This window comes from Pyxicephalus adspersus, chromosome Z, assembly GCF_032062135.1.
Source record: "Pyxicephalus adspersus chromosome Z, UCB_Pads_2.0, whole genome shotgun sequence".
Lineage (NCBI taxonomy): Eukaryota > Metazoa > Chordata > Amphibia > Anura > Pyxicephalidae > Pyxicephalus > Pyxicephalus adspersus.
This window is the reverse complement of record NC_092871.1, coordinates 49,029,267-49,045,900: the sequence shown is the minus strand read 5'-3', so window position 1 is coordinate 49,045,900 and position 16,634 is coordinate 49,029,267. Positions and strand designations below refer to the sequence as shown.

General features: G+C 37.3%; 1 protein-coding gene across 1 annotated transcript in view; it reads right to left on the bottom strand.

The window, feature by feature from the left end:
• Positions 1 to 13,034, bottom strand: part of GPSM1 (G protein signaling modulator 1) — a 134,132-nt gene extending 121,098 nt beyond the window's left edge. The window contains exon 1 of the mRNA XM_072430769.1: positions 12,843 to 13,034. Within this exon, the coding sequence (XP_072286870.1) occupies positions 12,843 to 12,901 (59 nt within the window). The 5' untranslated portion in view covers positions 12,902 to 13,034. The remainder of the gene's footprint in view (positions 1 to 12,842) is intronic.
• Positions 13,035 to 16,634: the final 3,600 nt, after the last annotated feature.

Below are 16,634 nucleotides of genomic sequence, written 5' to 3'. Positions count from 1 at the left end.
ATAATTTTAACAGAAGGAACACTGATGTATGTCTGCATACCACCCATATTATATATGGCAATAGAAAAGAGAGGTCTGCACTACACTGCACACACTGCTGCCAAAACCAATTGCACTTCACATGGAAAATAAAAAACTGAACATAAACATACACTTTATTTTCAAAAAGAGCATTTTCTTACAATGAAAGACACATGCAACTAACTGTCAACATTAGCAAAGAGCAAATCAGTTAATATGACTATAAATGTATATGCAAATTTCTGCTAGCAACCCTCCTAATTTAAGTATCTCTTGCAACAATCCATCTTAGAAAGCAATGACAAACACCTCAACACACACCAGCCATGTATAGTGATAAGCCTAAGAATTACAGACATGCATACTCTGGAATATACAGGCGTATCCCTGTTCACTGTTCTCGAGCAGACAAGTGCAGGTATTGCCAAACACATGCAAATGTGTTTTTTGTGTAGACCTTTTTCATTCTGGAATTTAAGAGTCAAAAGAATACTTTCTGAAAAGTAGTGCTAAATGACAAAATCATTTACAGGACGGGCTCTAAAATAAAAATTGCAGTCAAAGAAAATGTATGGTCAATAGATTGTTAGTTTAATATTACAGATCCGTAAGTCCAAAATCATAAACAACGCCGCAAGAAAGTGGAGGAATTTGGCTGCAAAATAGGAAAAAGTGGAAGCTTTCCTGCTTTAAAGTTAGCAAGGAATTCTATCCCAAGTTGTTACCTTTACAGGATACATGAGAAGTTCCCCCAACATTATAAAACACATATTGTGCACAGTTGTGCTTAGAAGTTTTCATACCCTAGCAGAAATTGTAAGACGTGTACCATTTTTTAAAGAAAACATGAGTGATCAGGCAAAACACATTTTATTTACTCTTAAATATTTAAACTATGAGGCATCATAAAACAGCACAGCCATTAAACAAACCATAGAAATAGGGAAAATAATGAGATTCCCTGTTCAAAAGCTTGCATAGCCATAGTTCTTTGTTACAATAATTTTTATTGAGTTTTACAAGGTCACAAGGTATAACAAGGTATAATTTTTTTTTTAATTGTAGACCTGTAACTTACAGAAATATGTCCGAACAGGGTTCTAGTAGATATCATGAATATAAAAAATGTTTGAAACACACAATCATGTAAAAAAAAAAAATTACTTTAATAAAATTAAATAAAGGACACAAAAATCAGCTTAAACAAGAATACATAAATAAATGAAAAATACTGAAAATGCGATAATTCGGTATACTGTATAATAATATATTTTTCTAAAACACCTCCCTAGTGTTCGTCACATACCTATAGACAAAACCACATAAATATATTTTCTAATATTTTGGATTGGATTGGATGCAGGACTTTGTATTCAATCCAATACAAAATGAGAACAAAATTCAAACTCTCATTTTGTATTGGATTGAATACAAACTCCTGTATCCAATCCAATACAAAATGAGAGTTTGAATTTACCAATTACATACTTTGTATTTATTTTGAATTATTTTGTATTGGATTGGATACAGGAGTTTGTATTCAATCCAATACAAAATGTGTTTGAATGAGTTTCAATTTGAATTTCCCGCACACGCGCCGACGTCATCGCCGAGGGACACGCACGCAGACAGAAGCCGGCCGGCTTTTTTTTCTTCTTGTCTTGTCTTAGAAGGCACCCGACGCTGGAGAACGACGCTAGATGATCGCAGCGGGACCAGGTAAGTGATCGATAAACCCGAACTTTTCTCACTGTATTTTCATACAGTGAGAAAAGTTCGGGTTTATCGATAATTGTAATTTTTTTTAACCCGAACCAAAGTCGGGTTTATCGCTAGGGTGGTTAAAGAAATAAGTAAAAGAGAGGAGGAGATATATTTATATAACAGTACTATATAAAAATAGTATCTATATTTAATTTAGTATAGTTTATCCACGGGTCCCGGATCTTTAGAAATTGGTCATGTGTATTTTGAGTAATAGAAATTAGTTTCTCATTTATCATAATATTATTAATTTTCTGAATTACTATTTTTTAATTGGGAAAGGATGTTTTCCAAGAGCTTGCAATAGTCATTTTCGTAGCACAAAATATGAAGGCAATCAGTTTTTGTTTTGAGTATGTTTTGAATAGATTTATTTAATAATGCTTCAAGTGGATTTCGTTCAAGATTTATTTTTAATATAGTAAGGATGAGGTTATAGACTCTAATCCAAAGTTTTGGTACTCTTGAACAAGACCACCAAATGTGGGTCATAGCCATAGTTCTTAAAGCAGAACTATACAAAAATAAAAAATTGTGAATAGGCAGATTCAGCAATTGTCCCTTCTGCAATAAAACAAACTAACCTGCATGTTTGCAATCATCTTTGCAGCTCAGTGTACACTCCTGGGAAAATTGGCTTAGTCAATCAAGATGGCCAAAGACCCTGAACACAAAAGAAGTCCAGGTAAAGATTCCAGCACCACTAATGGAGCAAGGAGAGGTAAGTGTTGTTAAAAAATTGCAAACAGGCAGGTCAAATTATTTTATTGCAAAAGAGACCACACCTGTCCCTTTTGCTACAAATAGAGTAGGTGGTGGTGTGGGTCTCATTCTCTCCCCTAGCTGTACTGTCATCTACAAAAGACTGTTCGTGCACCTGAACGCAAGTGGAGGAAATCTGGCCTTAGTACTGACTTTATGGACTACAAAGCTAGACTACAACACCTTAACACTGAACTCTGTCACCCAGAAGTATTTCTCTGCTGTCATTTCCTCCTAAGCTTCCAACCCACACAGACTTTTCTCAACAACTGACTACCTCCTGAACCCCTTCTCTACTCAAGATATAGCCACCTACTTTAAAGATAAAAAATTGTCAAAATTAGACATGATTTCGATGCTGACCATGCTACTTCAAACATATTTACCCCTTCCACCTGTAAATCATCACCAAGTTCCCTCAGCCCTGTTACTCTGGATGAAGTCTCCTCTCTTCTCTCATCATCTCAGTCTACTACCAAATTCCCTCTGATATACTCCATGCCCATTCCTCCAATCCATCACTTTCAACTGAAGAATGTTGCAGCCAGACTCATCTAGCCTTCCCACCTCTCCTCTTCTGCTGCATCTCTACGTAATTCTCTTCACTGGCTTCCATTTCACTATCAAATTCAAGCTCCTGTGCTTTGCCTCCACATCCATCCACAGTTCTTCTCCCACTTAAAATTTTGGTAGAGAAATATACCTCCATCCGCTTTCTTCACTCCTCCAATGACTTACTAATGACTTCCTCAATCATAACATTCTCACATCCATGGCTCCAAGACTTTTCTAGAGCTGCCCCGACTCTTTGGAATGGTCTTCCTCGTCCTATTCGGCCTGCTACTACTTCCTTTAAAAGAGCACTCAAAGCCCATTTTTTCAAACTTGGTTGCCCATCTTCTTCTGTCTCTTAAAACCCCCACTACTTCCATCCACTACATATCTCCCCTCCTATTGTGTGATACTTCCCCCACCACCTAGATTGTAAGCTCTTTGGGGCAGGGTCTTCTCTTCCTGCTGTGTCACCGTCTGTATCTGTCTGTCATTCGCAACCCCTATTTAATAATAATATTAAATGCATCCCATTCACAGCTTCTGGACTGATGAACGCAAGGTGCTGCATTTATCTTGGCATCAATTTTCACCATGTTCCTTGTGTTGTTGTAGCTCTCACCTCTAGAACACCAGAGATCCACATCTGTTTTTCATGGTAGGGATGGTGTACTTTTTGTCATGGGCCTTGTTGCATCCTTCCCAAAGTGCTGTGACCATAATGTTTAGTTTTGGCCTTATGTCTCCAAAAAAATTTGTTACAGAAGTTTTGAGGCTTATCTAGTTTCTTGTCCATGTCATCTGTATTTCAGCTGAAGAAGCTGTATTTCAGCATCTCAACAAACATTACAGGCAGCTGTGGCTAAAATCTTTATTGGCCTACTGGACTGTGACTTGGTAACAGCGGAACAGCTAATTTTCCATTATTTTGTCAGAGTTTAAATACTTCTGACAGACATTTTAGGAACTCTGAAAAAAGGAATACTTTTCCTAATTTGTTCAATTGAATAACCTTGTCTTGCAGGTCCATCAACAGTTCTTTTGCTTTCACATGGCCTGGTATGCAGCAAAGTCAGTGCAGCTGTAAATTAATTTAACTTGACTATTTATACACAGACATTTATTTTAATTACAAAAATTTGAAGTCTGGACACTCCCCCTTAATTATCCTAACTGGAAATTATGTGTGTCAACGTCTGTGTATATTATAAAGTATGCAAACTTTTATTGAGGGTCATTAATGGTGATTTCAATTATCATTATGATTTAAAAAGGGCACCCACAATATTGTTGTAAATAAATTCGATCAGCACACTTGTAACAATGGCCAGTATATTTTACAAATTCTGCTAGGGTATGTAAACCGTATTTACCATTGTTCATATTATTAGGAAACACTTACTTTTGTGGGCTGTAAAGAAATTCAAATAGCTAATTAATGCTTAATTACAACTGTAGTGGAATGTTTCATTAAGTCTTTTTTGTGTAATATACTAAAGCCTAACAAGGACTTCAGTCTTGACATCCAACAAGCCGTTAAACAACTGCATAGTGTGGGTTGTTAGGCTTAAATTGTTATAAATTATTGAGTCTCTTTTTAGCAGCTTTTTAAGAGTTTATAATAAATTGTTTTGTAAAGAATTAAAACCTAATAAGAGTCCTGCAGCTTGCATTTTACTTCGGCGTGGTCCCAAAAAGAATAAAGTTTCATCAATTAATCTACTGAAAATGAGATTTTAGCAGAAACTGCTTGAAATGTTTGGGCAAAAGATAGGGAGAAAATTATAGAAGGATGTCAAATAAGTAATTTACACTGGGTTTGCTCTGCAGTGTTTTGAAAAAATCCAAACCCTTCGTGGATAACACATTTCAACCTTTTTATGACAGTTTAGGCAAATTCTATGTATTCTATATCTGACAAAATTACTTCACTCCAGAGTTAGCTGTACATCACTGCCCTGGTCAGTTTCCTAATGGAGATAACCGTGGACTATGCCTGTATAATTGCCAGTTGGCATAACTGCTTGAAACCACCAATTTGGGATGTGATAGGGTGACAAAACCTAAGCACAACTCTGTGGTGGACAACTTTATCAAGTGATTTCATGGCATAATCACTTGCATGGAGAGCAAAACGACCGATAAGCATTACCAGCAAGAACAGATCTTTCATGTAATGAGCCAATACTGCCTTCATGTACTGTAGGGTACCCTTTAATGGATACAATTGTATACAACTATTTATAGTGAATGATTAAGTCACAAACAGCAAAATAGCTGTATATTCACTGAAAATATATTACACCTTTGCTTTAAAATAAACATTTCTTTAAATCATTCCAGCAATGTAACATGCCACTCCTGGAGCTATACTAAAAAACCTTGATCTCTGGGCCTGAAAACCTACAAACAACAGCAACCTCAAGAACTGCTAGAAGGTAGTGTCAGACCTGATGTCATGAGCAATTTAGTAATTTTATCCGCCACCTCCATTCTTCAAACCACACAGCTTACTATGAGCAGAACAGTGCATGTTCTTGGGTTCCTAAACAATAAGGGATCAGTTGTATCCCTTATTGTTTAGGAACCCAAGAACATGCATATTCATCAGCCTTTACTTGTCCCTTGCACCCATAAAAAAATTAGGACAATTTCTATTCTTTAAAAGCTAAAGCTTAGCTTTACATTTGCTCTAGACAATAGACCATATAGTTTTGGGTAGAGCAGAGAGGAGTTAAAACTACTATAAGGATTAAGATTGTCCTCGGTGACCCTATTGGGGAGTTCTGGGTGTCACTATAACCAGAGGTTAGAGAAAATCTTACACACAACAATAAGAACAATATATTAGACAGTAGAGGCTTTTAGCAACAGAACATAAGGGTAAATTTACGGCAGATCTCCTGATCAAAGTGAATTTTCAATGTTTCCACTTGACAAATATTTTCCAGGAATAACATGATTTCTCAAATTAGGACAGTTCTAATTATTTTAATTCTATCAGATGTTAGAGAATGTGAAAGAGTATAAATAGGGTTAATGGTGAACCACTGGAAAAATTGTGAAGAAATGCAAAGGATGAACAAGCAAAATGTAGATTTATGAATTAACTCCAATTTCTAATAAAAAAAACAAAACAAAACACTATAGTTATGCTGCCATTTTAATCAGAAATAGTTCTCTGCAGAATTATTTTTAAAAACAGGCTGGTTTGGAGAGGGAAGCAGAAGTCCCGCGTTCTTCCTGTCTAATAAAAGCAAATGTGCAACAGACTGGAAAGTGAGGCGGCTGGAACTCTTCATGAACTTTCTAAACGGTAGTCCTATGAAAATCAATTTTCTAAATTCTGATGTAAAAGCAGAGCTCGGTAAAGGGTAAATATTGGAATTCTAGTCAGGGACTGCCATAAGAGAGGCAAGCATTAGGATAAATAGACTTTTTTTTTCACTGTACACTGCTAGTTCAATGTCTTTAATCTCATGATATTATGGAAGGAGATGTGGTGCTGTAATGGCATAAAAAGAAGCATGCCAATGAGCTTGTAAGCAACATGAAAAGAAGGTAAAAAAGCTTAAGCGATAGCCACAATACCAACCTTTTATATTCAAATAAACAGGAGACTTTGGGAACCATTATTTTGTATGTGTCTGAAGTTGTTGTCTAAATAATTGAAATCTGGTTACCCATGGTACAGTTTGCTGCTTCTGGATGCAAAACAGCTGTTTACTGGGTGCGGTTTCACCCTTAACGTATCTTGAGCTTCTACAAATTAGGAATCTTCTTTTGTAGTTCTGGATAGAAACTTTAGTTTTCACTGTTGTTTCTGGCCCACCTCAGGAGATTCATTTGCTTTTTATTTAAAGTGTATTCATAACTATTTCCAGCAATATGAGACATGATGGTAAATCCCAAATTAGCAGATGACATCAGAACACAAGTGGGGGAATTATACGATATGGACACCCATTTTGACATTCCTATGACAAGATGGGAAACATCTCATATTGCAAAAGGAGAGTTACATTTCTTTTTTAAAACAAAACTCAGCACAGTGATAAAGGTGTTGCTGTTTCGGATAGACACAAACCTACTTTAGTTTCCCACCTAATCGTGGAAAATTTTAAGTATGGAACCCCTACATTTCTACCCAGGATATTGGGGCCTTGCTAGACCTCCTAGTTTAATGTCCTTGAGATATTACAAAATTCAACCAAAAGGATAGTCGTGCCCTTTTTACAAGATAGGCACAGTGATTCACTGCCTTGCTGTACAGTTGCACCAGCCATAGAAACCAGGAATGTAAGTCACTTTGCACACTATTCTAGATAACCTAAGGCATACTCTAGACAGCAACAGAGAACCAAACACCTGGCACATAACCACAATGATGGCCTTAAATCCTGTAAATCTGTAAAGTGAATGCAAAATCATATGCCATATGACTTTTCTGCAAGGAGCATCATCATCCCTGTGTTGTTAGATAACTCATTGTGAAACATAACCCAAATGGGTCTTTTAAGACCTCCTCGAATATATTAATTATCATTGCAAACACATAAAAGTTTTTATATATATATATATATATATATATATATATCCTAAAAAAGCTTTCATTCTTCACAAAAATATTTTACAAAAAAAAAAAAAATCATAAATTGGATGGATATACCCTTTGTATAAGTAGTGGAATACTAAGCTGCATATATTTTTTGTGCATATTCGCTCAAGGCTGATTTTGGATGAGAATCTTGTGTGTACAGTGCTTGTCGCCCATCATCCTAACGACCATCCTGGGGGATCCACGGACACCAAGCAATGGTAAGGAAAGTGAAGGGGGAGAGAGCACAGCGGGGTGCCACCCTCCCCCTCTCTATAGAGAAAAATGGTGCTGTATGTACAGCACTCATTCATGCATCGTGCAGTCGTTTGAAAGTATTGTGAAAAAACATTTCCAACGACAATTATGGCAAAAGTGTACATAGCCTGAACCCTTCTCAAACTGTGATGCAACCCCCTCACCCTGAATGAACAATATAAAACTGATTTTCTCAAGTGTTGAAACTGTATACTTTTCTTTTAAATGATTGTGTTGAACATAGATAAGAGAGAGTAAAACAGTAAAACAATGCTTGGCAAGAAAAAAAAAAAAAAGCTGTGGCAGATGCCTTAGTCTTCTAAATTATAGCGTTGCTTGGTTAGGCCTAGAGACAATGGGATTTAAAAGGCCGTACAAAGCAGTGCGAGTTCATGATGGTTACCAGGCTACAGGCAGTAATGAGAAATATTCTGACTCTACATATGTGGGCAGCTGTTGCTGGTACACTGTACTGCATGCCACACATGAGAAAGGGGCTGGGGCATGATTCTTCTGAAATTTAGCCTAAGTTTAACACTCCTGTCTGCCATCTTTCAAAATGCAAAAAGAAAAACATGGCAGTAAATAAGGGGCCCATTGTTGTTTCATTTTACTTTTACAAAATGCCAACAAGCAGATCAGATTTGCCAGCCTGTGGTGCATGATTTGAAGAGCAACTAATGTGCATTTATATTAAAAGAAAAGAACCTCTGGTTTACCCATGCAGGAGGTAGGAACAGGTTGTCTCATGCAGTTCACTCCTGTTTCTCTAACATGGTTTGCCAGTGCTAGAGCAACCAATTTCCAGGCAATATTACCATCAGAGAGAAGAGGGGGAAAAAAAAGCAAGTAGGACTTTGTCCCTTTATTCTGCAGGCAAACAAGGCATTAGAACAGCACTCTGTGGCTGAGCCTTGTTTTTACCCAGCATGTACCATCATCAAAGTTTTCAGTTTCAACTTTTCACAATTTTTATTGAGTTTCTATATTATACAAAAAACACATTGCAAGTTGAGCAGAGATAGTGGAAACTCTAGTATTATGCACAGCAGGTGTGCAGACCTGGGAGATAAAGATCAAGATTGCAAATATTAGGATAGGATAGGAAGAAACTGTAAAATGGTTTAACACTTCAGGAACTACCAAACGTTGAAACATCAGTAAAGGAGGACTGATCCCTTCATGCTAATAATTTTTTTTTTTAGTAACCAAACTTGCCATTGATGCTTCTAGACCCCCATTAAATGCACTGCTACAAATACATAATTTTTTAAGCACTCACCTTGTTTGAGATGGTGATTCAACAATCCTAAATGTTTTCATTTGTCTGTCAGTCATTTATATCTGCATTTTGGAATGGAGTGCACAAACACAAAAGATAGCAGACACTGTTCTGATGCTGGGCTTACTCCATGACACATATGTTGTCATGGGAACAGTCAGAAAGGTAACAATCTACATAGGTAAATACTGTTCTGGTGCACACTGTATAAATGGATTATTTAGCAAAGTAAGCAGTTGGCCTACAATAAGGAGCCCAATCAAATCAACATATCTGAATATAATTCACAGACTGCTCATTTAAAAAAAAGCCAGTAAGGTGTGTGTTGATGCATCAAACTATTGTGAACTTTGCATTGAAAGCAGCTGGAATATTCAGGGTGTGACTTAAAAATATGTACAAAGTTTATTGCCCATAGTTTGGGCACAGGTGCGTTTGAATGGATATATCCACACATATTGTCCAACTTTTAGGTAGATTATGGTGGGCCTGGGACTTCTTTCTGTGTACAAGCTCCCTGCTCCACATACTAGTCTTTAACTTTATCCCACTTATAGCCCTTTACTTACAAAAGAGTAGCAGCATGACAAAACACAGTGCCAATAAACACACGCTAGAGAATAAAAGGAAAGCTCTGTTCTTGATGAGTTAGGGTATCCACTAAGAGCATCACATAAAATAAAATGTTATTTTACTACTTTTCTATGAATTGGAGAACACACAGAGCAACAAAGAAAACAGAAATAATAAACAAGTTGTAAATCACCAATTACTGACAACAGCACCTGCAACCAGGGCCCTCCAACTGAGAAGCAGCCACAAGCATTCAAGGTGTCTTGTAGTAGAAGTAGGGTGTTTACAAAGAGAGCTAGCTGGTCAAACATTGCCGGTCAAACAAGTAAGAATGTCATCTGAAACAAGCTAAACTACTTGCTTATCTTTCATACAAGTTGTCACCTGTCGCCAGGTATATGGCAGTACCACACAGCTAGAAGGAGGGTAACACTACTAGCAGCCTGTCCAACAGGATCCCTACAATGTGGACCGATCCTGCCAAGTTCTCTGGGCTTAAGGTGTATTTGTCACCTAAAAGTGTTAACTATTTCATTTACAAATAAGTTTGTAAAAAATTTGCACAAAAAAAACAAAATCAGAAAATGGCAGATCCAACATGCCCTAAAATATCTCCTGGGACACCACATCTGGATGGACACGTGTTTCCTGTCAGTGATGCAGCCTGAAAATTCAAGAGGCGTTTTTTTTAAACAAAATGCTACTGAATTCAATACACTTTAGCCATAAACATTCCACGTTAAAATGCAATTTGATACCAAGCACCCTCACACGCTATGTGCCTATAAGGAATTAATGCTGCATTTCATGCCAATACTTTAATAAATACCAATATATTATGAAGTCGGATAGCACAGCTTTTGGAATGGCAAAACATCAAATAAGACATCTCAAGTGGTAAGGCATTATAAACAAATGTTATGCAAACATCAGCCCTGGCAGTGTGGGACACAAAAAGGATGATAATGATATTTATAGGGGGAGTAGCTGCTGTTTTTTAGAACATTAAACTAATACACAACAATTTGTTTCAGCATCCTGGGAATCTTAATTTAGAGAAAGGTTAAAATTGGTATAACTGACTTCTCTTCAATACATGTCAGCTGACTGGCTGTCATGCTGCCTCTCTGGCTTTAATACTTACTAGCAATTTTAAAGGTGAAATGGCAATGTCAGAGCCCATATATTTCCTAGAGTACAATTATTATTTTTTTTTAAATCCTCAACTTTTCACAGTTATATGCATAGACATTGCATGTTCTCTTTTAGCATTCTTGGTTGTATTCTGTATAATGCTGTGTAATATCTCAGAAACAAATAAAAAAAGCTCTCAACAACTATTTTTTTGTTTTGTTTTTTTACAGAGCAGTTCTGTTGCAATCACTGTTTAGAGATTCTTGGCTTGCTTTGGTAGCGCTACAATTGGTTACGAGGTTTGACTTTGCCTGCATAGCACAGCCCATGTTGGAAACAAATGGGTTGCTAAAAGCAGGATGGCAACACATATGGAAATTGAAACCTTGGCATAGCTGGCCACTTAAAATGGCTGATTTGATAGAATTTCCAATGGAAAATACCACCCAATCAGCAGGGCAGAGCTAAGTGTAGTTATGTTAAACAATTTTAATGTAAATGTGAGAAGACACACAGTCTTTAAAATAATGCTATAATTGTTTCATTATCCTATCATTATGACCTCTCTCCGGTACAATGATCACCTTTAATTATTTAGCCGTCAAAGAATTGCCGTTTTCAAAATCTCTGACCGTGCAAGTTAGAATCATACACATATATATGTTATAAACTGATATATAAATATGTGTGCGGTTGGTGGTCACAAACACAAGAGTTTCCCCATTTGTGTATGTTATTGTACATCTGTATGGTAGATCTATCCGTACACTGTTCGTGTCAAGTAAACCTTCAACTGGTACCGTAAGAAATGATAGCTAATAAACTAATATGACTACAGGAGATAAACTAATTGTTGTGCAAGTGTCCTAACTTGTCCCTTTTAAGCTGACAAAAAAAAAAAAAACACTTTTTTGTGGGGGGGCTGCATTCTGCATTGCCACCAAAAATATAAGTATAAAAAATGAGTTTTAGCAACAAAAACTGATTGTTCTGTTGTATCCTCCCCCACAACACCCTGCATTTTATGTTATAGGCAAGTCACTCATTTTTTTTTTTTTCATTTTGTCATTGACAATTTTGGTAGAAAATAAGCCTTACTATAACTGCAGCCCCCAATTCCTTTCTTTGGTATATATATATATATATTCAATCTTTTAGGCAGGTAAATAGATATAAAACATTCCTAGGGCGAAACACAACTCACTTAATGTAACACTTGTTAAAAATACAGTCACAACCAAATTCTATCACCTTTGTTGAGCAACTAAAAAATAAATAAATAAACAGTGGGCAACATCACTACTTCCCCATTTACTGATGAGTCAAAATAAAAAACACCTTTATTAAAAAGGACATTCTGACAGAGAGGAGGTAGGTAACTACAGGTCTACACATCACATGTAAAGTTTGTCTTTTAGTAGAAAAGGATAATAAGGCCCTCTGTCCTTCAGTGAACTTGCAGCCAGGAAATCATCCGCTATCTGCTTCAAATTTTTAAAATGTTTTCTAACAATATCTAACAAAAACAGATCTTTTCTGATAAGCCATTCTGCTTATATTTTTATATGCTGAGTACTGATTTATTAATATTTGTCGTAGTGCTTTTTTATTAGGGGTGACCTCGGTTTACCAAAACGGCGTCACCTCCAGTGAAAGACAGACTTCTGTATAACCAATCTGCTTCAGCCTCTGAATTTACACATTTCCTTTCCAAGTCCAGAACAATGAAACAATTGACTCTCAAGTCTGAGTGCTTTTTTGCTCAGAGATGTCAGTCTGCTTACAACCAGCAGAGCTGCTGCACGTAGCTGTGCCCATCAGCAGCATCCAATGCTGCCTCATGTATGTACAAACAGCACAGCCTGGGTAGCCCCTTGTATGTGTGCCCTATGTTCATACCTGGAATATAGTCTTCTGGCAGATGGCTGGTGCAGTTCATTGTTAACCAGGAAAGCCATGTATCGGAGAAGCTCATGCAGTCGTACAAACCATCCACGCAGCTTGCAGCTGACAGAAAGAGAAAGCTCAGAAATAAGGCAAGCCCCTAGCAGCCCTTCATCTGTAACACTTGTGTTATGGCAGCTAGGACGTGGTGTATGTTACACATAAAGTCCCACAAATCACTCCCCCTATGCGTGATGTCATGCAACGCTTTATTGTCAGGGGACTATGAGGAGGGGTAGCTGTGCCTTTATTTTGTTCTTTTCCCTCCTTCTGCTCTGTGTCCCTGCCCATCGCCTCCTGAACACAATGCACCAGTGGCTAGTCCAGCTTTATGTGAATCAGACCGAGGAATAGAGGTGGCTTTGCAGTACATATATCCTTCCTAAGCAGAAATGGGGGGAAAAACTTGCTAGTTTATTTCTGGGAAGCAAGTGCTGCTTTTTAAACTGTGTTGCACCACCAACATATTGACTGTAGTGACAGGAGCCCTCCGTAATACGTTTTGGTGTGAAAAATAGCTGTCGGTGCAACAAACGCACCTGATTGTTTTATGGACTTCCTTGTGGCTAGGGGAGTAAACACATTCAGATAAACATTAACCCTTCTTGAGCTACAGGAAGCATACTTGCTATTGAAGAATCACTTGCCCCAAGCTGCCCTGCTAGCACACAGAACCAGCAATTCCCAGGGTTCACTTTATCCCAGCGACACTTTCTGTGTTTATGTACACTTTATGTTTGGGAACTAGGTGGCCCTCTTTTTTTACAAGGGGGAGGGGGGGTTAATAAATAAGTTGACCTGGTATTTTGATGTAAGGGGCCACTTCGAAGTGTAAGCAACTGATACGATTGTTACATTCTTCTCTGTTCAGCACAGCACACAATGCAAATGTATATTAAAAATGTATGACAGCAGAATGGTCAGAATATGAAAAGGTAGGTGTGCAGAATGTATTCTCCTTGCAATATGGTGACATATGTCAGAGCAAAATACAGAATATGTAAAACCTACAGACAATATTCACAAAAAGTGTTCTGTTCTGACAGAAAATGTGACTTGAGTATCAATTTCAATTGCTTTGGTGCTAAAAAAAAAGCTAAAACAGGTGGACAGGATAGGTGACAGCAGGCCAACCCCTAAAGAGTCAGTGGTTTTACCAATACCCTTGTCAACACCGCACAGCAGCATAAAGAGAGGGTACCTGCAGTTGCACAGGTCATCCAGATGTATTATTGCATGAAAATGTGTTGCCTCTAAGCACAGTTTCAAATGCATGTAGAGAATATTAGCTAATGGCACACCAGACATTGCATTTTATGCAGCAGAGAATGCAACAGGTGCAGCAAGTGCCTACACAAACACTGGTTTACTTTCACATGTGATAGTTTCACCACAATCAATCAGTGTGCATTTTCTCACAATCAAAAATGTGATCAAATAACTATGGGCTTAGTACTCTAAGGATCTGTTTATAAAGCAGTAATGTGACTTTCACCAGACACATTTGCTGGTGAATTAATCACTGTAATTTAAACACAAGCACTTGAAATCTTTACCTGCATATCCTGTTGGGGTGCATTCAAACAGCTGGAGAAACAGGACAAATGCAGCCTTATCTTATATTTAAAAGTAAAATGCAGCATTTGACATTAACTGTTGACAAGAACCCCAAAAGGGGCTGCAGTAAAGATTGGATCAGTGGATGGGAGCTGGAAAGGTGAGTTACAGCACTGACAATCCTGTAAACTGTTAATGCTGTAAATTGCTAATTGCCTGGATGTAAAGCTGATCTCCTAAACTGCACACTGATTCTGTGTCTGGGATTCAGAAGGTAATAAATGCAGAGGAATCAGAACACCAAATAAACAGTGCTTTAAGCCAGACAAGCAATGGCAGCCTACAATAGACCCAAGTTAGAAAGTTACCATACCAGGATACTAATTTTCATTTTCAAGAAAAAGTGACAGCTTTTTTTAATTAAGGCTATGTGCACACATAGAATTTTGTGCACACAGCCCTAGTCCAATGAAACCTTATTTGAATTAAAAAATATGATCTAATGCTTGAATTAAAGTTTTGTGAACTAAATCTAATCTGCACTTCATAAAGCTTTAAGAAATAAATTGGTTGATTATAATCTATCAGTGAAAAGTCCACTTCAACGTTTACACAGTCAGATGTGTTTTTTTTCTTTTCAGTTTTTGATAGGAGTTGCAAGGAACTAAAACATACATTTTCAGACTACATAGCATCCACCTATATTTAAAATGCCATATGCTTAGGCGCCTATATGTTTTTTGTTTTTTTTACAACTTTATTACAACAAATAATAAGGCCTGCATGTCATACCACATCCCGTAAACAGTGCAGAGACAAGATACAAACATATGGGACTGTAAGGTATACAACATAGAATAAAACCAATTACTTTATTCATATTACAAAAGGTTAAAACGATAAAATCTCATAATAAAGATAGTACATTATCAACAAAATCCTTAGGTCTTACGAGTCATTCCGTGGGTTGAATCCAACAGGTAAAGGTCATCTGATGGTGTGGGCTAGAGACTGGTTATGGATACACTACATGGAAAATGATTCCTCATGCCTGGCTCTCCTCCTTTATCACTGAAGCATTTTTCAAGATATTTTGGTTGTTTGAATCTTTGTTACTTAAATCAATGATTTAACTGTTCTTCAATTGGTGTTACTCCTAAAGAAGCTATATTAGCGAAACGCGTAGAGGAACACACATAATATGTGAGAAAGAAATTGGCGTAAGGATAATTTTTTGACAATGTACTACCTATATCGTGAGATTTTATTGTTTTACTGTCTTGTATTTTGGATAAAATATTTGGGTATGGTTTTGCAAAAGCCATAAGGATTTATACACATAAGGCATTGAAATGTGTGGGCACCACTGTCATCTTATGTTAGAAGGTTGCAAAAGTGAAGGTCATTACATAGATATAGGAAGGTGCAGAAATCGCAGCAAATATGTAAACAATTGGAGCAGGGAGTTATAACTGGATGGTAGGATTTAAACAGCAGTCACCTGACCACAGGCCATGGATTTTCAATAGAGCGTGCAGTTTGAGAGATGCCGGTAGGTAATCAGATTAGCTCCCTGTATTGAATCATGGGGAGGCTGTGTATGACTGACAGTGCAAGCTGGGAGGTTACCATAGAGACAGGGTAAGCCGGAAACCCGCCTAACTTATCTGCATGCAGAAGGTTAGTCGCTTTCTTTCATAGGCTTATTGTTTTACAAAAGGAATTGCTGTATCTTTATTCCAGTAATAAGGTGCAGGAGAGAACTCAGCAAAAAAAGAGGGAAACATTGTCTTTGTTTATGAATGCATATCAAAGTAACTCCTTCCAGTTATATTTCTGCTGTCAATGTCTACTATAATCAGGAGCATAGATACAAATTAATGCTAAACTCCAGAAAGCTATAAATACCTGTGAAACATTATATACACAGTCTTATCTGTCAAAATATTTGTCATTGTGCCCTGCCAGAGCTGCGATTCAAATACTCCCACTAGACAGGTCTGCCTGTAGGGCGGCTCCACTGTACACTATTGAAGCTTCTTGTGCTACCTGCCTCTTCACAAGGCAAGGAACAGTGTCAGGACTGTTATGGGCAAGACTTTCTGTAGGAGACAAATCTGTCAGACAATTTTAGGACTAATGCCCACTACATTCATTTTTAATAATCAGGCTTCAATAAACACCCAGGGC